This window comes from Marmota monax, unplaced genomic scaffold (genome assembly GCF_021218885.2).
Source record: "Marmota monax isolate L192 unplaced genomic scaffold, Marmota_monax_Labrador192_F-V1.1 WCK01_AAM20220418_F8-fsc00187, whole genome shotgun sequence".
Lineage (NCBI taxonomy): Eukaryota > Metazoa > Chordata > Mammalia > Rodentia > Sciuridae > Marmota > Marmota monax.
The window spans coordinates 376,079-400,675 of record NW_026694837.1 but is presented as its reverse complement, the minus strand read 5'-3'; the positions used below and the strand labels follow the sequence as shown (position 1 = coordinate 400,675).

Here is a 24,597-nt window from a genome sequence, read left to right as displayed (position 1 = left end):
CTGGAGGAATGGGAGTCCTCTGCTCCAGGTAGCCACAGCAGCTAGCAGTAGATCAGAGTGTCAGCTTAGAACAGGTAGAGCTACTGCAGGTGTGGTGAACTGATCCGTGTTCGGTGAGTCCCAACACTTTTGACTGCTCAGAGATATTGCTTCTAAAACTGCATATATTAAATCTAAATTTGGGGGATTGGAATCACAGTGCTTAAATAGAGTTTACTCTTGGCAATTCTTGACTGACCTTACCTATACCCACGTGTGATTAGAAGAGATAAGTCCCTGGCTTGGTATAATAATTTGTGCCTGGGCTCCATTCAGATCAGTTATGTTAGAAGTTCTGGGCATGGGGCCTATACATCATCAACATTGTTAAAAGCTCTCCAAGGGATGCCAATGTGAAATCTGGTTTAAGAACCACTGGAATAAAGTGAAATGTAAATTTCATTAACCATCTTTGGATCCCTTTCATGTTTCCAATGGTTTGGCTTCTTCTGAATTGGGAAGAGAATTCAAAAGACTAATTTCAAAAATATGAGAATACTGGAGAAAAATCAATCCTGCACACATTCATATTTTCATTCGCTCTCTCTGCAGCTCTTCATTATCATTTCCTTCTAGTGATTCAAATTTCTAGAGATTTCCAATCACTCTTATGCTATAAAATAGACAGCTATGTTCACAATACCAGTGGAATTTCCAGAGAAAGACGAACATGGTGGAACTCTATTGGCCCAATATCCTCCTTTGTTTTGCATTATTGTTACAGCAGCTTTGATTAAAGTTGGGAAACTGGAACTGAAGGGGTCCCCATTGAAACCAGCTCAAACCTACCACAGGACGACTTTCTAGGATTTGCACGTCTCCACCCACTTCATGCAAACCAATGCACTTGTGAAGGTACCTCTGGTTGCATCTGCCTGGTATGGTTGCTCCCCTGAGGGGGCTATACATCTATAACACCATGAACAAGCCCAAGATCAAGTAAGCTAGAAACAGGCAGGTGAGGCAGACTCTTACCACAGGCCTCCCTTTTCACCAACATCAAATATTAAAGACTTTGAAGAAAAGACCTCCTGGTTCAACTGCTTTTCTATAACTAGCAACTGAAAAAAAAAAAGGTTACCTTTGGGAAAATTTGTTGGGTGCCCAGAATTTTACATTTGAATCTCTTCACAATAATAAAGGATGGTCAATTTTGAGCAAGGAGCTTACAGGTTTTTCAACACCCCTCTTTGGCCCACATGAATTTGTTCATTTTCCCTCTTTTATGAGCACAGAAGGGATTCTTGCTCGATAATTGTTAAAGCCATGACATCATTAAGTATCTAAAATAGAGGATCATGTTTTCTAGTGTGTGAGTGGTGAGGGGTGGGGTAGGAGCGAAAACACTTTGTTGGGGAGAGTTATTGTAAACTCAGCTGGAGTTGGGACATTCCAACAAATCAACAAAAGTAAACTATCACTTTTGGAGTGTGTCTAAAAAGATAACAATGCTGATGATGGTGACAACTTATATTTATTAAGCACTGAATAGGAGTCAGGCACCGGGCGTGTTCCTTTTTTAACATGTATAATTTAGTTCTACTAAACCATAAGGTAGGGATTACTATTATCCCCACATTACAGATGAGAAAACTAAGGCACAGAGATTAGGTAACAAGTCCCTCATGATTCAGAGCTATCAGCAGAAGGAACGTGTTATCCATCTTTCTGGAGGAAGTCTTCCCAGAAAACCCCATAAATTTCTGAAGAACAGCATCACCTGCCTCATTATCCGGCCCTGATCATCTCCTTTCCCCACTTCCCCTCTGATCTCACAGCAAACATACTGCAGTCAAATGGGTTGACTCACCCGACTGCAGGATGGTTTGCCTTCCTGCTCTCTGCATAAAATCCACCATGTTCAGGTTCAAGAGGTAGTTTTTTGTTTTTGTTTTTTTTTTCACGAAGCCATCCCAATCACTCAAATACAACCATCTGTAAAAACTTTGTATCCCTTTAATTCTATAAAACATTCTCTGTCTTTAAAAAAAATATTGGGTCAGTGGTGATTTTATGTCTCTACACAGATCATCTAAGCATATGTTAAACTCCTTTCTGTATAAGCCCAATGCCTGGTATATCCCAGGTCTCTAGTAAATATTTTCTCACGATTGTTTCTTGAAACAAAAAGAGCTGAGAATATCTTAGGATGTTCTTGGAGAAAGTGTGTAAACAGAACTGTGGAGGATGGAAGGGAACTGTGAAGTTTTGCTCTGTTACTCCAGCAGTTACTGGAAGATGTCCCTACTCAGGTGCCCACACTGGACTTTATGTTGACTCTGAATTGGAGGGGCTTTGATGACTGCCCTCCCTTCTGGAGTGTTCATGGCAAGTAGAACTGTCAGGACTGTGGGTCTCTGGATGCACCTTTTCATTCTGGATAGACACAGGCAGCACTAAACCTTTATATTCCAAATTTGTGAACCTTCAAATGACAGGTGGTGGACACTTCCACAGTACTGGCATAAGAATTGGGAAATATAGAGCCACATGTTTCAAATATGCAACAACAACAAACCAGATTATTGAATTCATTTCAAAACCACAGACTTGAATGACACAGCTGTGTGTTATGCTGGTAACACATAAATCCCCACCTGGAAGGTACAAAGGTGTCACCTGAATCCTCAATAATTAAAAATTCAGGCGTTTCCTATCAGTAGGGATTAAAGCATGGATAGTAAATGATTATGCAATATAATTTCCCTTTTCTTCCTCATAACACACAACAAATGATTGTGTGTGTGTGTGTGTGTGTGTGTGTATGGTGTATGAGTGAACTCAAAGTGCTTCACCTTGCTCATTTACTAAACCTAAGACAAAAATTCACACTTTATAAGCATAGAATTTTTTTCATAAGACTGAATGGAAAAATAGAACTGAGAACGACTATCAAAGGACTGTTACCCACCGAAATTTCAAAACTGCTGCAGACGTTCGGTGAGGTCTAGTGTGTGGAATGCTAAGCCTTACGATGCAAAATTTATTTTTGCCTGAACTTTCTTTGTGAACAACTAGGCAAGGAAAATGACTTGCTTCCTTTGCCTGACAAAGAAAATTTAGGCGGCTGCTCCCCAACTTCAATTTCCAGGGAGCTAGAGATTGAATCTGCCATCTGTAGGACAGCTTTTGTTCAATTTAAAGACCGCAGCACAGGATATTTAAGTGACACGCCATGAAGGGGCTATTGTCCCACTGTCAGGGTATCCTGAATGTGGTGGTGATTATGGGTGCTTTCTTTGGTTAATCATTGATTCAAAACCCCTCTCAACATTAAAGACTGACAATTTTTCCTTATTGACAAAGATACAATCGGAGAATATGAAAACATGTCTCCTGGGAAAGAGAAGACCAGGGGTCACCTAATAAAAAAGCGGGGAAAAATAATAAAAAAAAAAGGACAATGGCAAATCTTATCACACTCAAAAATAGCAGGCTGGTCCCTCTTCTAACTTATTCTGATTAATATAGCTGTGTACTTACCACATGCATTTCTAGCACAGACCAGGAGCTAAAAACTATTAACCAAAGTCTTATTTCCTTAAGCAAAATAGGCTCTGCCAAGCAGCTTTAGAAACAGCAACAATGAAGAACCAGCTTGCAGGTGCATACCTTAACCTCCTGATTGCTGAAGACCTCGACATCCACCACACAGGCAACCAGAGTGGAAACATCACAGTCCATGCTAGGGGCTGGCATTCCCCCTTCTGAATTTTCAGTAAAGAGTTAGGCAACCTCAGAGCAGCTAGTGAAGGGAAGAGCCTCCAGGTGGATATTGCTGTGGCCAGGCTGGGTGCTGCCTTGCTTGGGGATGGGCTGGAGGCTCGGGCACCTGGAGCCTGCTCCTGCTGCACGCACGCAGTCCTCCGCGTCTGAGGCAGCACGGCAGAGTAACGAACTGAACGGCCCGGCTCTCTCATGGCAATGACATCACCACAAAGACTGACACAAGCTGAAGCTTTTTTTTTTTTTTTCCTCTCCCTCTCTCTCTCCAAGCCTTTTATCTCTAGGCAGTGCAGTGGAGCAAATTGAACATGATTATGTGCTAAATCTGAACTCAGACTAAATCAATTCAGGCAGCGTTAGCTAGGAACTGAGTCATAGCTGTTGTTTCAGCCGAGTGCTTATGTCTGCAAAAAGCAGTGGGGGAGAATCTGACACCAGAGGTTCTGCTTTGGTGGGAGGGGTAAGGGTAATTCTGCAAATGAACCTCCTGATGTTAAGGTTTGACAGTTTTCTGCCTCAGAGAGGAGCAGGAAGTTGGGGCATTTTGTAAATTGCTTGGCTTCTGTTAATTGCTCTGTGCCACTCGGAGCAGACACACATGTTCTGGGCATCCTAATACATCCCGGGCATGGACTGAATAGAAATCCATTCTTGGAGTGACTAAAGAGCTGGTCGTCAGTCATTCAGGCAGCCTGGTTAGAGGAGATAATTAGAGGTCTGTGGAAATTCTATTTGAAGCACATAAATGCAGACCAGTAACGAAAAGCACCCTTGCAAGCTCGGGATTTCAGGCCATCTCCAAGGTCATTCAAACCACAGGCCGTGTGTGAAAAGGACTTACAGCAAACGTCTCACCCAGGGGACAGATGGCCCGGTATAATGGGCAAATTCACTGATGTGGGTCATTGTCAAAGCCTCCGGGCCCGACTTTGCCTGGGACTTTTGAGTATGTCCCTTTGCTTTCTCAGCCTTTTTCTTGATTGTGAATTCCTGAAGGGCAGGGTCATGGATAACTCACCTTCCCATCTTGAAACTTTAGCAGAATGGTTGGCACAAGACAGCAATTTGTGTTTAATGTCTAAATCCATCAAACAGGAATAGCCTCCTTTCAGAGTGAGCAGAGGGAGGACATCAGATTGGTTTTAATCTCATCGTGAGTTATACAAGTTCCAATAGAACTCACTAACATTCTAGCAGGATCTATCCCCAGAACATCTTCAGTAGCTGCAGGAGCACCATAGTTTATAACAGGTTGGTACCTTTCTCATAGAGGATTTGACAGAGCATTCAATTTTACATGCTGTGAGTAAGTAGACATTGCATACTGAGGGTGAAGCTTTGTGATTAGTCCTCACTGTATTACATTTGAGCACCAACCTTCAACCAGGCATTTTCCATACTAAAGGTGATCAGTCCACAAATACAGAAATTTAGACTGATGAAACAATCTAAATGCTATGGAGTGTGTGTGTGTGTGTGTGTGTGTGTGTGAGAGAGAGAGAGAGAGAGAGAGAGAGAGAGAGAGAGAGAGAGAGATTTCTATATTGTCTAGGGAACTCTAGGGAATAAAAGTCATATTCATATATATGTAACTCAACACTTTCTGGATGATAACTATGTACAAAGTTCTGCACAGATGCTCATAGGGGTAAGTGATGAAAAAGCAAACTTCATCCTCAGGGGGCTTAAAATCCAGGGAGACATGGAGACAACACTTATACAATGACAAAGCAGTGATGGCTGTGGTTACAGAGGTACAGAGCACATTTGGTGGGAGCAACTGGAAAAGAGCAACGAATGCTGCAGTTAGAAGCCACGTTCAGATGGCAGATTAGCAGTGTAGGAGGAGGATGTGACCTCTGCTTTGACCTTGAGACCTGGATAAGAATTTAGCTGGAAGGCTCTCCTCATTTCTTTGTCTGCTAAGAAGAGAAGACTATAAATGACCACAGAAAAGAAAGAATTTACTTGGAACAAGGCACATTGAGTGTTAAATTTAACTGAAGCCTGAAGTACACAAGGAAGCAAGAGCCAGATAACAAAACCTGGAGGACCTCTATCTGGCCAGCTATGAAGTGCCAGGCCAAGTTTGTGAGAAGGTAAACGGGGCCTAGCCATACGTGAACATAGCCAAAATGTAAGGTACATAAAAGAGATGAATATGACTTTGAATACCACTGGCATCTGTTCGAGGAACAAAACAAATATTTTTCCTATACCATGTCATGTCCTAAAATTTACCTTGTATGGTTTCACAGCAGTGGCCTGTTCATGAATGCCTATCAGCTAGCTGAAAAGAAAAATTCTGACTTGTCGTGTTTCCAATTCCTGTTGTATATTTGCAGGGGCTAAAATGCCTGATGTCTGAGGTATTCTAATAAATACATGAAATATGAGTGAATAAATACATGGATGAAGCTTAAAGGCAAGTAGAGGGACTCAAACCAATAGAGATGCCTCCTGATCTAAGGGGTAGGTAGGTGGGCCCTTGCAGGAGGATGGATTTGCGTGTGAATCCAGAGAGAACCCTGTCTCTCCAACAGCTGGGCCCTGGCACCTCTAATTGGCAGTGCCCTCTTTCCAGCTTAAGTGGGAGAAACTCCTGGGATGTAACCAAACTATTGCTCTTTCAACGACCAACCACATGGAGGGACAGGATGCTGTGTGACATAGATACCTTAGTGGCCATCTCCGCTCTCAGGCCAGACATTCTCTAAGAGGACTGACAGCTGACCCCATGCACTCACCTCTACCTGGGCAAGAGGAGCTGCAAACCTTCCTTTCCCAGAGGTGGCTGTGGCGGCAGTGATCACACCTGTTTTGCTAATGAGCACAGATGTTCCCCTTATAGCTACAGGTTGCCAACAGCATAGCTCCTTCTGTGTGTCCAGGACCACCTATTTTTTTTTAAGAACTTCAAGCATATTCATAAATAGAACACAATAAACCTTCATGTACCCACCACCCAGGGTGCAGGGTAACAAGTGTGCAGCCGCTCTTGCTTCCTCTTCCTCCTCCAACTATACCACAATGTTCTTTTATCTCCCACCTCATCTCCTCATTCCTTGGCCCCATCCTGCTGTCCCCTCCCTTCCCACTTTCCTATTTAACAATTTGCTTGTTTAAATTGGGATCCAGATTACTGTGTGTCTCTTATCTCTTCTGATCTACAGAGTTCTCCTCTATATCTTCCTTTTTACTCTTTTTATAGTGTGTTGCTACTGATGAAATCACATTATTTTCCCTTCAAGATTTCCCTCAGTCTGGACTTTGATCAACTCCATATAGTGTCATTTAACCTGTTTCTCCATTGCTTATTGGTCCTGTGTATTAGATCCAGAGGCATAAGAGACTGAGGTTTGGGGAGATCACTTCACGGTGTGTGCTGCTTTTAGCAGCGAGTAATGCCTGAATGCCCCTCTTTTGTGACATTAGCAGCCTTTCCCTATAGTGCTGAGATAAGTTCACTCACTAGCAGTTGGATTTATTCAATGTCCTGTTTTCCTACTAGCCTCCCAAAGGACATCGAAGTTCTTTTTTTTTTTTTCTTTTTAAAATTATCATTATAAACTCAGAGTGGACACCATTTAATGGATTTCAGAACATTGTAATTTTTTCTTACTGATGCTCAAATTGCCGGTCTTTGGCTGGTGGGAGTTTAACAAGATTGGATCCCAGGTTCTTTTCCAAGATCCCAGTCTTCTTTGAGGGTACCTTGCCTTCTGGTCTGACAAGACGTTCCAATCTCATCTTGTTCATTTCCTGCCCCAGATAAGGAGTCACATTTCTCCAAGGAGTCCCAGTTCCATTTAGTAAGTATTTCAACCTATTTTAAGATCACAATCTATATACTTAGAGGTGCTTTTTATATTGGGTTGCTAATCATTTACAAGTCTTTTCACTGGACAGAGCTGGGAAATATATAAATACATTTTAAAGATAACACGCATCATATGTTCAGAATGATAATTCTGATTCAAAACCAGGACTACAGGTTTTGCTGAAATTCAGCAGTCTTACATCTGTATCCCCTTTAATTTCCACACCACATATCTTGCATCTACCAACATGATCGTTAGTCACTTGCCTTATCCTACACTACATTAACAACAACCTCAGAATCACAGCATACACATAAGGAAGAGTTGAAGGGTTTATTTTCCCTGATTCTTTCTGTCCTTAGAATATACTCCATAAAGGATGCATAAAATATGTTTTATAGTAATTTGGAATGCTTCCTTTATTCCACCAACTAGATGCCAAATTGGGTTAATTTGTTTTGTTTTAATTTAGATTCCTAAGGATTGCTTTTTCCCTTTAAAATTAATTTTGGTTTATAATCATATAAAGTATTTACAAAGTTGAAAATAAACTACAAATCTATAAAGAAATTCAGTTTCTATCCCTGTGTCTACCACCTTTCCTCCTTCCCTCAGGTTTATCATTTAGCCTTGCTCTCATTTTAAAAATTACTAATACACATACAACCATGTTTCCTTCATTTCTCAGATAAATAGCATTTTTGTTCTGTCACACTTTTATCACTAAAGAAATGACCACAGAGATCACTCCAAAGTATATGTGGAATTAGTCCTTTTCTTTTTTTTAAACAGCTTTGTAGTATTTTATGTAGATGTACCAAAGCTTATATAACCCATTGGTGGACATTAGGGTCATTTCTAGTTCTTTGTGATAGACTTTACTCATGTCTTTTGATATTTTGTCACTGCATCTTTGGAGAACACTGTAGAAATGGAATTACTGGGTTAAAGTGCAAATGCACATGTAATCCTTCTAGCTCTAAAAAAAAAAAAAAAAAAATCCTCCGTAGGGGCCCTACCATTTTGCTTCCCTACCAGCAACTGATGAATTAGACACCTGCCCATCTAGTAAGATGTTATCATCTCAGCGAAGCTCTGATTCACATTTTTTTCTCCCTCTAGGCACAGCTAAGAGTACCTCTCTCTGTGAGAGGTACATACAGCATTGTCCTAACTGATGTCCCCCTACTTTCTGTGCAGCTAATTCAGGTTGTTTCTGATACTAGCCAGCAAAAAGTCCTAAACATGCACTACATGATTGGTTCCAGTTTGCATTGCTCTTAAGAGCAAGATGGAGCATTTGTTCAAGTGGTTAAGAGCTGTCAGCATTTCTTCTGTACCTCACTTGGCTATGGATGTCACATGCCAAACACATTCTCACCTTGGGGACTTTATCATTCCAAGCCTGTCATTAATTGATGCTATGTATCTATCTGCATATCAATCTTGTCAATGGGATCGCAGACTCCACTAGGAAAGGGCTCCTATGCCTCATTCACCACTGTATCTCCAATTGCCCACAATGGTGTCGACTGCACAGCGAGAGCTCAGTGAAGGTGAGTTGAATGAATGAATGAATGAATCAATGAATGACTGGGATCCTTGTGCTCTGAAAGGCAGTGGAGAATGTGTACTTCTGGGACAAGAAATAAGTCTATAAAATAGGACCCAATAAACAAAAGTAAATCTAAGGGAGGTTGAGGCAAAAGAAGGCGTCTTTGGTCTCTGGGCAATGAGGTTGGTGAGGTGGGGGCAGGAGAAGCCCATGAGAAGGAAGAAGAACACTGAAAGGGGAGAAGGAAGGACACAGAATGCAGTTTCCTCTCCCCCATTCTGAAGAAGGTCCAACTAAGTGGCCACTGAAATACTCTTGGGCAGACTTCAGGACTGTCCTTATTCCACCACTGCCCAGGAAGCACTGACTTTTGAATAAGGTCCCACAAATACTTTACAGCCAGTACCCAAGCAGTCTCAGAAGAAGCCGTCATCATTTCCTCTCCACATTACCCTCCTCCCTAGTTTCAAGGGTCTTATCCCTGCCCTGATCCATCCCTTAAGAAGACACATCTCCCTCTTCCATCCTCAACATATGAATCAGATGGTGCAGTTTTCTTGAAAAATTATAAGGATGAAAATAAATAGGGAATTTGTTCAGCTTTACAGTCTTCTGGGCATTGAATTCTTGGGAACAACTCTTCCTCCCCATCCCACAGCAGATTTATCTGATCAGGCCAAGATAGCAGACTTCTCTTGAGAATTATCCAAACACAAATGGAGTCAAGAGCACCAAACCTCTGAGGTGCCAGAACCCTGGACTATTGGTGGCCATGATTTTTGGTTTGTTTGTTTTTTAACCACATGCCTTAAAATGAAGGAAAATTCAAACAGAATTCAAAAGACACGGAATAAGGAAGCCCAGGGAGCATCAGAGTCCTCATTTCTAGCTGCTTCTGAGGTCCAGTGGTGCTCATGTATTCCCGGGTAACTTTTTCCAGGATCTCTGCATTCATAGGCAGGATGTTATTTAAACTCCGCAATAGGCCCAACTGATGAGAAAGTAATTTTCCCAAGTTCAAATATCAACTGATAGAGCTGGATAGAACCAGTTATGGTTAGATATGAGTAAGGTGTCCCCCAAAAGCTCATATAGGAGACCATGCAAGAAAGGTTAGAGGTGAAATGATTCAGTTATTAGAGTTTTTAACCTAATCAGAACATTAACCACCTGGTAGTGATTAATAGGGTGGTAACAGAAGGTAGGTAGGGTTTAGCTGAAGGAGGTGCGTCATTGGAGGTGTGCCTTTGGGGATTTTTTTTTCCCTGTGATTGAAGTTAGTTCCCTCTGCTTCCTGGTTCCACGTCCCAAGTTGGTGCCATGCTCTCCTGCCATGATGCTCTGCCTTACGCTGGGCGCACAGAGAGAGAATCATCCATCTACGGATTGAGACCTCTGAAACTGAGCCCTCAAATAAACTTTCTTCTTCTAGTTGTTCTTGTCAGGCCTTTGGGTCACAGCAGTAAAAATTAAATTAAATTAAAAAGCTGATTAAAACCTAGTCCAAATGATTTGTCTCCAGAATGTAAACTCTTAATTACTCTGGTGCACAGACTTTGATATTGGAGAGGAAAGAATATGAACACATCTCTGCTTTGGAAAGAGTTCCAACAGTGATGTGAAAGCTGAATTGGGAAGCGATGAGGGCAGACAGAAAAGAAATGAACATCTCAAAGTAACTTCATGAGGGTGGAAATCAACTTGGCTGAATATTTTTAGCTACCACTAGCTTAGAGATAAGGAGACAGGGAGCTGCTGCATGGTTAAGGTCTGACAAGGGTGGGTTTATTAAAGAGATGAAAGGTGCTGTTCACTGACAAAAATCAAGAAAGCCTTCAATGAAAGAGGAAAGCATTTGATATGAGTAATCTCTAACTGTCCCCTTGACTTTGTGTCATTCTCTCTAGACTCTAAATCATGGGTGTGGTGTCCAGTTTGTTAAGCCCCACCATAGGTCATGGAAGGGAAGCTACTCCAACTTGGAAATGTGTTAGGATTCTGGGAAGCTCAAAAAAATAATGAAAGTCCACTATCAGCCTTCTACTCACTCCATCTCCCTGCCCTCCCCATCTCTTATTCAGCTACACTCTATCTTTATGATAATTAGTTCTGCCCTGTCATTCCCAAGGCTCAACCACCTTCACTGCTTTCCCACTACTGGAAGAATTTAAATTTTCTATATATGCCCCTATTTCTCTAACTGTTCCTATGTACTCATTCTGTTCTCCAAACAAACTAAACATCTAAAATCATTTCATATTTTATAAAATCCTCTGCTGTGGAATTCCTACAATTGGAATCCATTCATGCATTCAAGGATGAGTTTTTGAATGTGCTACGAGTCCAGTAAAAAACTAGGCACTGGACCTAGAGAAATTATAAGTCCCTATTCCTTTCTTCAAAGAGGTCTTGGTAGAAGGGAATTAAAATTAATATAATGTGATATAATGTGATACAAATTATATTTTCTATAAATGATGTGGGTATAACATGTAGTATTAGAAAAGGGGAAGGACTACCTAATTTTGGGATGAAGTTACAAATTTCCCTGAGGATGGAGCATTCTGCTGAACCTTTGAAGGTGACAGGTATTCTAGTTTCTTAGATGGGTAGAAAGCAGAGAGGTGACATTGTAAGTAAGAAGGGGCAAGGGATAACATACATAGGTATGAGAAACGATGAGTAGCTCATAATGTAGAACTATCCAGGTGGAGTTACAGATTAGAGGTGGGAGCCTCTGTCCATTACAAGCTGGACTGTAAAGAGCTTTGTGAATGATTGAAGGAATTAAAATGCTGTTTTATAAGAAGAGAGAATTTTAGTTGAGGCTATCAACAGTAGCTTCTTGACTTGTCCTGCTTATAATTTCACCCCATTTTAATCCATTCTGCAGACAGTCTATGGCCAGAGAGATCTTTGTACTAGATAAAAATGGCCCATGAGAGTAAAGTGCAATGTTGGAACCAGGGACTACATATGTTCCAGGAATTTTAAGAGGGGAATGTCAGAAATCCAGTGGGTCAATAGGCCTCTGAGACCTTGTACTGGGTATTTCTCATGCTACCCTATTGGAAGGGCATCCTCCTCCACTAAAATAATGTATGTTACTTCCATATACATAATACAAATGAATCCATTATAGCACTGATCCAACTAGATGGTTTAGTGGTTTCATTTATCCATGCATCCTCAGCAGTTAGCCCATTGCCTGGCATAAAGCAAACAATGAAAATAATATCTGAAAAATGAACGAAAAAAATGCAACGAGCGAATGGCAAGACACACTAATGTCATCATTTACTTTCATGTCTGGATGATTTCTACCTTACCAGCAGCTCCATTTCCTTCAGTCTTCGATGCTTAGCATAAAGTCTCCCACCCCATTACCCTTCTCCTTCCCAAGCTTTGGGTGTCCTAGAGATTTATACTGGAAGAACTAAGAAACATTAGCTATGGAGCCTCAGATGTATTCATGTGTATGAAGAGAGATATCTAAAAGTCCACGAAAGGTTTGGGCTCACCTCCATGGTATAGAGCTGTTCCTGGAAAGTGGTTTCTTAATTAGGGCCCAACTCAAGTGTCATCCTATGACTTCTGGCCAAAGGAGTGGGACCAGGGATGATGTAAGCTACTTCCAGGACCTTTCCTCAAGAAATCCCTTTAGGATCCTCAGTTTTCTTCTTCAGACTGACTTTGGGGGTCAAGTGTCAAAGCAGAACTTCTTTCAGCCCAAGTACACTTCTGTCTCCATTCTCCCTATCACATTACAGTGGGGTTTTACATGAGGATCTGTATGGTACAGTTATTGAGCATTTCCTATGCATATACATGTGTGAAGTGTGTTGAAGTGAATGCAAAAAACCTATTTTATATAGAATTAAAGCCAAATGGGGATAGAAGTAGTGACAGGATAATTTAATCCTTGAATGTAAAAATCCTTTCATCTTAAGGAATAATTGGAATATGTTAAGTTGGCAAATAAGCAGGTAACCATGTTATTTGATACAAAATGGTTAGCACACATTAAAACAGGAACTAAGAGGGAAAATGGAACTTTGAAGAGGGAAAAAAGTAAAAAATAGCAGGAAAGCCAAAAAGGTGAAATGAATAAGGTTGAGGAACTTTTCTTGTGAAGTTAATTCCTTAAAAATCTGAATTAGTAGTAGACGCTGATTATGATTGCTAAAATTTTAAATAAATAAATCAGAATATGTAAGAAACATAAATCAGAATTAATTAGAAATATATTATGCCAGTATATCTTGTCAGGCTTTGGAGAGTTAATACCCTGTGGTTTAAGAAGATTCCATCTGCCTACAAATGGCAGGTGGGAACATCAAATGACTTGCTCTATATTTCTGACCACTCTAGGCCATCCTAAGAAGAAAGGCATCTAAAAAAGTAAATGACAGTTCATATCTTCTTTTATTAACTCTTCCTTTTCAGAGAGGCACTGTGGTAAACTAAAATGTTAGAACAGGGCTGGGGATGTGGCTCAAGCGGTAGCGCACTCGCCTAGCATGCGTGCGGCCCCGGGTTCGATCCTCAGCACCACATACAAAACAAAGATGTTGTGTCCGCCGAAAACTAAAAAATAAATATTAAAAAAATTTAAAAATAAAATAAAATGTTAGAACAGAGGACAGTAAAGCGGGAGAGGTCAGAAACCACATAGAAATGCACAAAGGGAAGTTTCTGCTGCAAGACAGCAGGCTGACTGTGCACATTCCTATCACCCAGGTGGAGATTAGGTTGGGGGAGCCTGTTGGATGTGTGTGGTGAGGAGAGCTTTGGAAATTCGAGGACTTGGAGAAATCATATTCCCTCTCTGACAAAGGTAGGTATTTTGAGTGCTTCCATAGTATTGGGGATTCAAAAGTAGAGAAAACAAGAATCTGGCTATGAAAGGCTGGCTTTCTGCTCAAAGGAAAAAGTGACAAAGAGACTTTTGGGTTTCTTTGCAGGTGAGTCAGTCTGGCTCATAAACAAAGAGAAACAGTGTCAGGGCAAATGCCCTATAAAAGAATAGTTATTGTGAAAATGATTGGAGTTCACTTTGTGTTGTGTTTCTGGGCGTTTTAGACAGCTTTTGTGTCACTGTGACCAAAATATCTGACAAGAACAACTTAAAGGAGGGGAAGTTTATTTGGGGCTCATGGTTTCAAAGGTCTCAGTTCACAGATGGCTGACTCCATTGCTTTGGGCTCAAGGTGAGGCAGCACAACATGGGGGGAGAACCCAGCAGATGAAAGTTGCACAGCTCACAGGAAAGTCCAAAAGCAGAGGAATGGGAAGAGAACAAGAGGCTAAAGGGGAGATACATCCTTCCAGTCCAAACCCCCAGTAACCCACCTCCTCTAGCCATGCCCCACCTACCTAGAGTCAATCCATTCAAACTACAATGGAATGATTAGGTTACCATCTCTTAATCTAATCACTTCAACTTTGAATGTTCCTGAATTAACAGGAGCTATCAGGGGACAGCTCATATTCAAGCCATAACAACAACACTATGGAAGGCAAAGTGGAGAAAATGTAGAATCTCAGCAGTGTAATCAGAAATCAACTTATTAAAGAAGTTTTCAATAAGCATGGCTCTGGGATATGTAAGTGAATTATTTTTGGTAGAGTATAGGGGTACATTTTAATACCTTGTTGGTAAAAATGTAACTTGGACAATCTTTTTAAAACATGAGAACCTTACACTTATACACGTGCGCGCGCACACGCACACACACACACACACACACACACACACGAGAATTGGGTGGAGAAAAAGTTCCTCTTTCAATCAAATCTAGAAAACTGCAGGAATCTATTGTGCCACTCTCTTAATAAGAATAAGCTATAGGGCTGAGGTTGTGGCTCAGTGGTAGAGCACCTGCCTAGCATGTGTGAGGCACTGGGTTCAATTCTCAGTACTGTATAAAAAATAAAGTTTCATCCACAACTAAAAAAAATATATTAAAAGAGAAGCTACACAAACTATACAAATGTATATTTAAAAAAAAAAAGAACTTATCAAAGAAACATGGAATAAATTCCATAGTTATGAGCCCATGGAAAAGGCACATATTTGCTTTCATCCTTGGAATAGTGGTTGTGAGAGAAAGAAAAATCCACCATAGAAAGGATAGAAGGAACCACGTGATCTCATAGCAAACTTTAAGATTTTACATGAACTAGAATAATGGCCTAGAATCTCAGAGTTTCAGCCACAGTACAAGTCTGTAAAACCAATACTTTGTCCAGATCACACATAAAATGGAAAAAAAAAGATGTGGGACAAAGTGAAGGATATAGTTAGAGTCCTAGGAATACAAGAAAGAAAATGATAGAGAAGACACCTGAGGGATGAAAGCCAAGATTTCCCCCAAACTGATAAAAGATATCAATGACTAAAGCCAAGATGCTCACTAACCCCAAGATAACCACACCCAGATGCATCATATACTCTTAAAAGTGGAAAGAAGGAAAAGATCTTACATATAGTGAACAATAAGAACTCTAACTACTGATGAGGCACAGTGGTGGCTAGAGCACAACTGAACAACATACTTGAAGTCAAGAAAGACAAAAGATAATTTATCAACCTAGATTTACATACACACACAAAGAGAGCCTTCAAATATGAAGACAAACACATGCTAAACGAAAAGAAGCAAAAGGTCACATACAGTGCATGATTCCATTCATATGAATCATGTCCCTAAAACTAGATTAAACGGCTGCTTGAAAAAAAAAAAATGTTTGCAAAAGAGCATGAGGGATGTTTTTAGGGGGAAGGGAGGATTATTCCAAAACAGGATTGTGATGTTAGTTGTATAATCTTAAATGTTAATTAGTAACCACACAATTGTACACTTAAAATGAGGGGATTTTAAGGTATATAAGTGATACCTTGATAAGGCTGGTAAACCATGTAATGACAAAATAAAAATATTTGCAACAGGGAAAAAAAAGGACGGAGATAATTCACCACTGCACATCTACAACACTAGAAATTATTTTTAAAAATCTTTTAGTCTAAAAGGAAATCAAATTTGGAAGAAAGGAATGAAGAGCATCAGAAGGGGTAAATAGAAAAGACCTTCTCATTATACTCATTTAAAAATGCCATTAATTAAGGCGAAATAACAATGAATTCTTGGATTCACAGCATAAATAGCAGTAAGATATATGATGACAAGTACACAAAGGTCACGGTTATAGGAATGCCATTATACTGCTGTGACGAACTTACTTCATGAAGTAGTATGATTTTAAATTATGATATGTTAAAGATGTATATTATAGTCTCTAGACCAGAGCAACACTTGAAAAATAACAAAAAGAACTAGCTAAAAATCTCATGGGAGAGATTAAGTAGAATACTAAAAAACAAAACATAAATTGATTTAAAGAAAAGGAGGACTAAGAATAGAGATCAGATGAAACAAAGAGAAAACAAATGCTAAGATGACAGACTTGACCCAATTACTTTAAGTGTAAATGACTGTAAACATTTTAATTAAAAGCAGAAATTATCAGACTGAATAAAAAATTAAAATCTGGGCTCTTTCTCATCCCCTTCCCCACAATATACATATTTTAAATCTGAATGAAGAAGCAAATGTGAAAATCTAGTTATTTTCAGATTAAGCCAGACATTAAAGATGTTTACAAAAATATAAGCCCCAAATTTTAGAAACAAAAAAACAGATAACATTAAAATCTCTGGACATTATGAAGGCAGTTCTAAGGAAAATTCAAGTGCCTACATTAAAAAAAAAAAAAGCCCAGAAGAATCCCAAATAAACAACCTTATGTTACATCTCAATGCCCTAGAGAAGCAAGAATAAACTAATTCCCAAACTAGGAGGAGACAGGAAATAATGAAATTGAAAATAAAAAAGTACACTGCGATTAATGCAACAGAAAGTTGGTTATTTGAAAAGATAAACAAGATTGATAAACCCTTAGCCAAACTAATGAAAACAAAGGGAAAAAAAAGGCCTTTGACAAATCAACAAAATTAGAGATGAGAAAGGACCGAGACATTACCATGCAGAAGATTTATTAGTAACTAGTTTGAAAACTCTTATTCCAATGAAGTGGAAAATCTAGACAATATCAGCAAATTTCTAGACCCATGATTTACCCACATTGAGCCAAGAGGATATAGAAAACCCAGACAGACCAATTTCAAGCAATGAGACTGAAGTATGATAAAAAGTCTCCCGATAAAAAAAGCCTGGGACCACAGGGATTCTCAGTTGAGTTCCACCAGTTCCACCAGAGTTCATCTATTCCTCTCATGCTCCTTCTCCCTATCCCATTATGAAAAATTCAAAGAAAAACTAATGCCAGTCTTCCCCAAATTACTCCATGAAATAGAAAGGGAGGGAATACTCCAGAATCATTCTATGAAGCCAGAATTGTCCCAATAACAAAATCAGATAAGAACACATTAAGAAAACTACAGACCAATACCCCTGATGCACACAGATGCAAAAATTCTTTTTTTTTTAACTTATATATGACAGTGGAACACATTACAATTCTTATTACACATAAAGGGCACAATTTTTCATATCTCTTGTTGTATACAAAGTATATTCACACCAATTCATGTCGTTATACATGTACTTTGGATAATAATGATCATCACATTCCACCATCATTTGTAACCCCATGCTCCCTCCCTTCCCCTCCAACAACTCTGCCCTATCTAGAGTTCATCTATTCCTCCTATCTCCTTATCCCACTATGAAAAATTCTTAATACTAGCAATCTGCATTTAAAAACACACTAAGAAGATTGTACACCATTATCAAGTGAGTTTCATTCCAGGAATGCATGGCTGGTTGAACATATCCAAATCAATGAATGTAATTTATTGCATAAATAGAATCAAGGACAAAAAACTCCTGATAGTGTCAACAGATGCAGGGGGGAAAAAGGGCTTTGACAAAATCCAACACTCATTTATATTGAAAACACTGGGAAAATTATGGATAGAAGAAATATTCCTCAACATCATAAAGATTATATATATGACAAACCCATTCATGTTATACCAAATGGAGAAAAACTTAAAACATTTCCTCTGAAAACAGGAACAGTCTGTTTGTTCAGACCACTCCTATTCAATATGATTCTTGAAACTCTAGCCAGAGCAATCAGGCAAGAGAAGGAATTTAAAGGGATACAAATAGGAAAAGAAGTCTAATTATATCTGCTGATCACATGATTATATACTTAGAAGACCCAAAATACTCCACCAAAGGCATCTAGAGATGATAAACAAATTCAGCAAATTAGCAGGATATAAGATCGACACAGAAAAATCAATAGCTCTCCTGCACTCTGGTAATGAATCTGGTATGAAAGAAATCAGGAAAACTATGCCATTCACAATATCCTCAAAAAAAACCCCAAAAAAACAAAACAATACAAAAACATGGGAATAAACCTAGCCAAGGACGTAAAAGATCTCTACAGTGAAAATTATAGAACAATGAAGAAATTGAAGACCTTAAAAGACTTCCCAAGTTCTTGGATAGAATTAATATTGTCAAAATGGACATATTACCAAAAAAGACATACAGATTTAACATGATCCTCATCAAAACCAGTGCCATTCTTCATAGAACTAGGAAAAAACAATACTAAAGTCCATATGGAAGTATGAAGGACCTAGATAAAAGCAATACTGAGCAAGAAGAGTGATACTGGTGGCATTGCAACACTGATCTCAAATTATACTACAGAACTATAGGAACCAGAACAGCAAGGTACTAGCATAAAGACAGACATGAGGACCAATGGAATAGCAGACATGGAGACAAATCCTGACAGCTTTGTCAAGGATCAGCTGACTGTTATCTGTCAAAACCATACATTGGAGAAAAGAACATTTTAAACAAATGGTGCTGGGAAAACTGGATATCCATAGATAGAAAAAAAAGAAACTAGATCCTCTCATCCTATTAAAAAAACAAAACCATAAACAAACAAAAACAAAACTCACGGTGAGTCAAAGATCTAGGAATGACCAGAAATGCTTCAACTGCTGGAAGAAAACGTAGGGTTCACATGCCAGCATATTGATGCAAGGCACCAACTTCCTTGATACGACTCCTAAAACTCAAGAAATAAAACCAGGAAGCAACAAGTTGGATGGCTTCAAATTTGAAAGTTTCTGCACAGCAAAGGAAATAAGTAAGAGCATGGAGAGAGAGTCTGTCTACAGAATAGAAAATCTTTGTGAGCTACTCTTCCAATAGGAGATTAATAACCAAAATATAGAGAGAGCTCCAAAAACTTAACCAAATAGCCCCATCAATAAATGGCAAAAGAACTAAGTAATTATTTTCTCAAAAGAAGAAAAGCAAATGGCCAAAAAATATATGAAATAATATTCAACATCCTTAGCAATCAGGGAAATGCAAATCAAAACTACACTGAGGGCTGGAGTTGTGATTCAGTGGTAGACAGCTTGTATGCCATGTGTGAGGCACTGGGCTCGATACTCAGCACCTCATATAAATAAATGTGCATCAACAACTAATGAAATATTTTTAAAAAAACCAGATTTCATTTCATTCCAGTTGAATGGCAATCAAATACAAGTAACAAATGTGTTCCCCTTCTTTTGGGCTAACTTCTACATATCAGAGAAAACGTTTGGCCTTTTAATTTTGGGGTCAGGCTTATTTCATTTACATGATAGTTTCTAGTTCCATCCATTTACCAGAAAATGCCATAATTTCATTCTTTTTTATGGCTAATGCTCCATTGTATATATACACCACATTTTCTTTATCCATTCATCTGTTGGAGGGCAACTAGATGGGATATTGTGAATTGTGCTTCTATAAACACTGATGTGGCTGTATAACTATATTCTGCTGATTTTAGATCTTTTGGTTACATACTGAGGAGTGGGATAATTGGGTCACATGTGAAAGATCAGTGGAGTAGACAAGGAGATTGAGGAGGAGGGAGAAGGGACAAAATAATGGAAGAACAATGGAGTGAATCTAACCTAACTTTCCTATGTACCCACATGAATATATCATAGTGAATCTCACCATCATGTAAATCCACAAGATACTCATTTAAAAAAAAGTAAGTAAAAAGTAAATAGCAGAAAGATCAGGAGAGTAGAGCAAAGAGAACTGGGGAGTGAGAAGGGAAAAGAGAAGTACTGGGAACAGAATTAGAACAAATTATATTTCATGGCTTTATAATTATATCAAAAATGAATCCTAATGTTATGTATAACTAATAAAAATCAAAAATATTTTAAAATTTTATTCATGTTAGCATTCTAAGATTAATTGATGAATGTTTATTTTTAAAACCTCTGAGTTTTAAATTCTAATATAATAAATATAAATAAACAGGACTCACATAAACAAAAGCTCTTTGGGGAGTTTAATAACTTATTTGTGTGAAGATAGTAAAATCAACTTTTCAATAACAGCTGACATTACTGACATTACTTGTATGAAGATAGTAAAATCAACATTTCAATAACTTTAACAAGTTTCTAATCACGTGGATTGAAGTTAGAAATCAAATTTAGAAATGCCAGGTATTTGAAATAAGACAATACTCTTCTGAAGAATCTTTTAGTCAAAGAAAGAATCTATAATGAAATTTTAAACCAAATGACAATAAAACAATATACCAAAATTGGGATATAGCTACAGCAGTATTGAGAAGGAAATTTAAAGTTTTTGGTATTGTAAGGAGCATTTGTCATAGACATGCTAGAACATACTGGGACTAAGTTGCTGGCCAAAGGACAGCAGCCATTGAATTGCTTAGTCATGTCTGCTTGCAATTGATAAAGAGCTATAAGGGGCACTAGCCATAGGCATGCTTAGCAATGACTGGTTACAATTAATAGGGAGCACAGCTCCATGGACATGCACAAAGAACATGCCCAGCTGCAATTATATCACCTTACTGGACATAACCAATGGACATTGACTTTCACTGGGTGTAACCAATCACCAATACACACCACCAACCTGGAACTGTATTTAAATTGCTTGTCTTGACACATTGAAGAGTTTTGCTCTGAGAACATCGGTGAGACTGGCCACCTTGTTATCTGTCCCTGGACAGACTCCAGCATTCCCTGATGTCCAGCCATTGGCTAGAGAGAACCACAGGACAAGGACAACATCTGCTCTTTGGCTAAGAGAAGTCATGTGGCATTGTAGGTATTTTGGGGCTCATGGTTGCCCTAGGATTCTGCAATTTGCTTATAGTGTTTAGTGTGTATTGAATGCTAGTTGGGGTGCTCCAGCACACCCAACACTTTTTGCATTAATTGTTTATATTTGATGATTGACATGACTGAATATATGCTTGCATTTAAAGATAATTTGCTTCTGAGTAATTATTAATAGTCCACTCACAACAGCTATCCATGTCAATAAGAAGGAAATTGCCAATGATTACACACCAATTTTATATAAATCATCAGAAAAAGAGGAAAATATTTCTTCCTTCTGTTATTTCATGAGGACAGCATAATGGTAATGCCAAAATTTGGTCAAAACATTAAAATAAATATGCCTAATCTTTCATTGGTAATGTGTTTAGGAATATCTTCAAACAAATCAATGGCAATAGATTCTTATATGTAATAGTTATAATAGCAAAAAATGTACTAATAGCATATGTATAAAAACATTAAAGACTGGTTAAATGACCTCTATGTAAAACCTATATGTTATGAATTCACTAAAAGTACATTTTCAGAGGGATTAATGCTATGGGAAAAGATGTAAAATATGCTTACAGTTAGAGCCATTATATGTTAGATACATATATATATATATATATATATATATAAATATATATTTTATTTATATATATATATATATTAATATATATTTTATTTATATATATATATATTAATATATATTTTATTTATATATATATATATATATATATATATATATATATATATATATACACACCCTGAAATGAAAATGTACTAAAACATTAGTAGTGCTTAAATCTGGATGGAAAGAATTGCTTTTCTATTTTTATTTTTCTGCATTTCCTGAGTCTTCTGCAATGCATTTTCTTGCTTTAATAATGGAGCAAGGGGTGGGGGGAGATCAACCAGTTGTTTAAAGAAAAAATTGGAAAAATACAACCCTATAGTTTGCATAATGGTATTTCTCTGAAAAGCCTTTGAAATTAAGCTGTGCTTTATACATAAGGAAATTGAGTTCCCCATCCTAGATGACACATGCAATGCAGACCAGGTCCTGCCTCAAGGTCTTTCATTCCATCACCCTCCTCCCAATACACACCCTTCAGATTAGGGCACAATGTCTGGGAAATGGCACTGGAGTTAGGTGCATGAAAATTCTACATCTTTAATCACTGCTCTGAGTTCTCTGAGCTCAGAAGAATTTTTCTGGCTTAAACTGTAAATTCAAATTTAAAGTATTTAAAATTATGTTTATAAGTGTGCTATTAACAATTCAATAAAAACATAAGGGATAAATATCTTCTACATATTTTATAAGGAGATGGATTTTTTCCTATGTGAATTTTAACTATATTTTCCATGTCATCGAAAACATTGCGATTCTGTAAAATCTCAAAGAAAGACAGTCCATTAAAATTAGAATTATCAACTGCATAAGAAAGTTTAATGGTATATCAAAGGATTCTAGGAGAAAAAAAATAAAACCGAAAAAATGAAAGCCAGCCATTGTTCAGAATGTCTACGTTTCCCACAGAGGAAAGTTCGGCTCAGGGGTGGTTCTCCCATCCTGCATTTGGAATGGCTCACTAGCAGACATCTGTTTAACAGAAAGCTTTTCAGAGAACAAAAGTCATATTTCATTCTTGGCAAGATTAAATGAGTAAACCAAGCCTATGTGAGGATAAATAAGTATGATCTCTTATTATTCAAAGCCTGTAGAAATTAGTGTAGCTCTATGGAGGACCTCAGCAGAACACCACATTGTGATTAAATGATACAGGCTAGATTTCTAGCAATGGCACATCTAGGGAAACAACTGAAATAATGTTTGTGTTGCATTATGTGTTGGAGAAAATTAAATGGCTATTTTATGGTGTATCTAATACAACTAAATCCAGGTTCAATAAGAAATGAGAACATGCTCTTTAACTCTGCAAGTATTTAAAGAAATTTAAAAAAAATCCACATTTGATGGTGGGATCAGCATGTCAAATCTCAGCCTCAGTGATTTTAATGAGCATCTCCTTTGTCCTTAAACAGTTCTAAAATGAAACAAGAACCCCAGGCAACAGCCAGCCTTTCCTCAGTGGTAACATCTAGTGAGACAGTGCATTCTCTTCCGACTCCATTGTGAGGGGCTTCCTAAGCTCCTCAACAAAGTTGGAGCCCCACTCCTCCTTTACATGTCTCTACAGATTCCTCCTGTCACATCTGGCCTGGCCTCTGGAGCCCTTATCATCCTGCCAATGGGAATCAGGGTTCAGATATAAGCTTTGGTTTTGCCCCCAACAGTCTGGTTGACTTGGCAAAAGTCATTTCTGGGCTCTAACTTCCTCCAAAATTAGACGGAGGGATTGGGTCAGGCAGGGAACCTTAGAGTGCTGTGTTAAGATTCTGAAGCCATCAAAGTCTAGGCATAGAACCATCTTATGACCCAGCTATACCACTCCTCAGTATTTATTCTAAAGAATTGAAGTCATAATCTATGGCAATACACGCAATACCCATGTTGACAGCAGTATAATTCATTATGGCCAAACTATGGAATCAGACTGTGTCCATCAATGGATGAATGGATAAATAAAATGTGTTCTATATACACAATGGTGTTTTATTTGGCCATAAAGAAAAATGAAATTATGTCATTTGCAGGAAAATGAATGAAACTTGAGAACATTACATGAAGAAAAATAAGCCAAACTCAGAAGGTCAAGAGTCATATTTTCTCTTATATGTGGGAGTTAGAGAGAGAAAAGGAAAATAAAGGTGTGTGTGTTGGGGAATCTCCTAAAAATGGAAGGGAGAACAGTAGAGACAAGGGATGGTAGGAGAGAAAGGGAAGGAAAGGGGAAATACTGTAGAATGATACTGGCCAATTTATATTGCTATATTGTGTGCAAGTATGAACATGTAATAACAAATCCCACCATTACGTACAACTATAAGACTCCAATTTTTTTTTAAATGGGGAAGAAAAGATTCTGAGGCTATTTCTGGACCACCCAGAGAAGATCAATCAACAGTATCTGCCCAAGTCCTGGGGAGTGGCAACAACAGGTCTTCCAAATCTGAAGTGCTGATGCTAAAGGTGCCTCAGTAAGACATTTCCCCAAATAATTCCCACTCTTTCTCCCACTGCAGATTGCTAAGGACTCCCTCTCCCATTTCCCCAAATTATTTGCCACCCAGCATTAAGTATATTGACACCACATCTATATTATGAATGTAGA

The 24,597-nt window shown here is 38.5% G+C and overlaps 1 protein-coding gene across 2 annotated transcripts in view; it reads right to left on the bottom strand.

Moving 5' to 3' along the window:
* Window positions 1-24,597, bottom strand: part of Rcan2 (regulator of calcineurin 2) — a 246,490-nt gene that overhangs the window by 85,929 nt on the left and 135,964 nt on the right. Inside the window, exon 1 of one of the 2 annotated variants that reach the window (XM_058573187.1) lies at window positions 3,652-3,922. The exons of the other annotated variant lie outside the window; for it this stretch is intronic. Coding sequence (XP_058429170.1) covers window positions 3,652-3,738 — 87 coding nt within the window. The 5' untranslated portion in view covers window positions 3,739-3,922. Of the gene's footprint in view, window positions 1-3,651; window positions 3,923-24,597 lie in introns of those variants that run through there. 2 annotated transcript variants of the gene reach the window in all.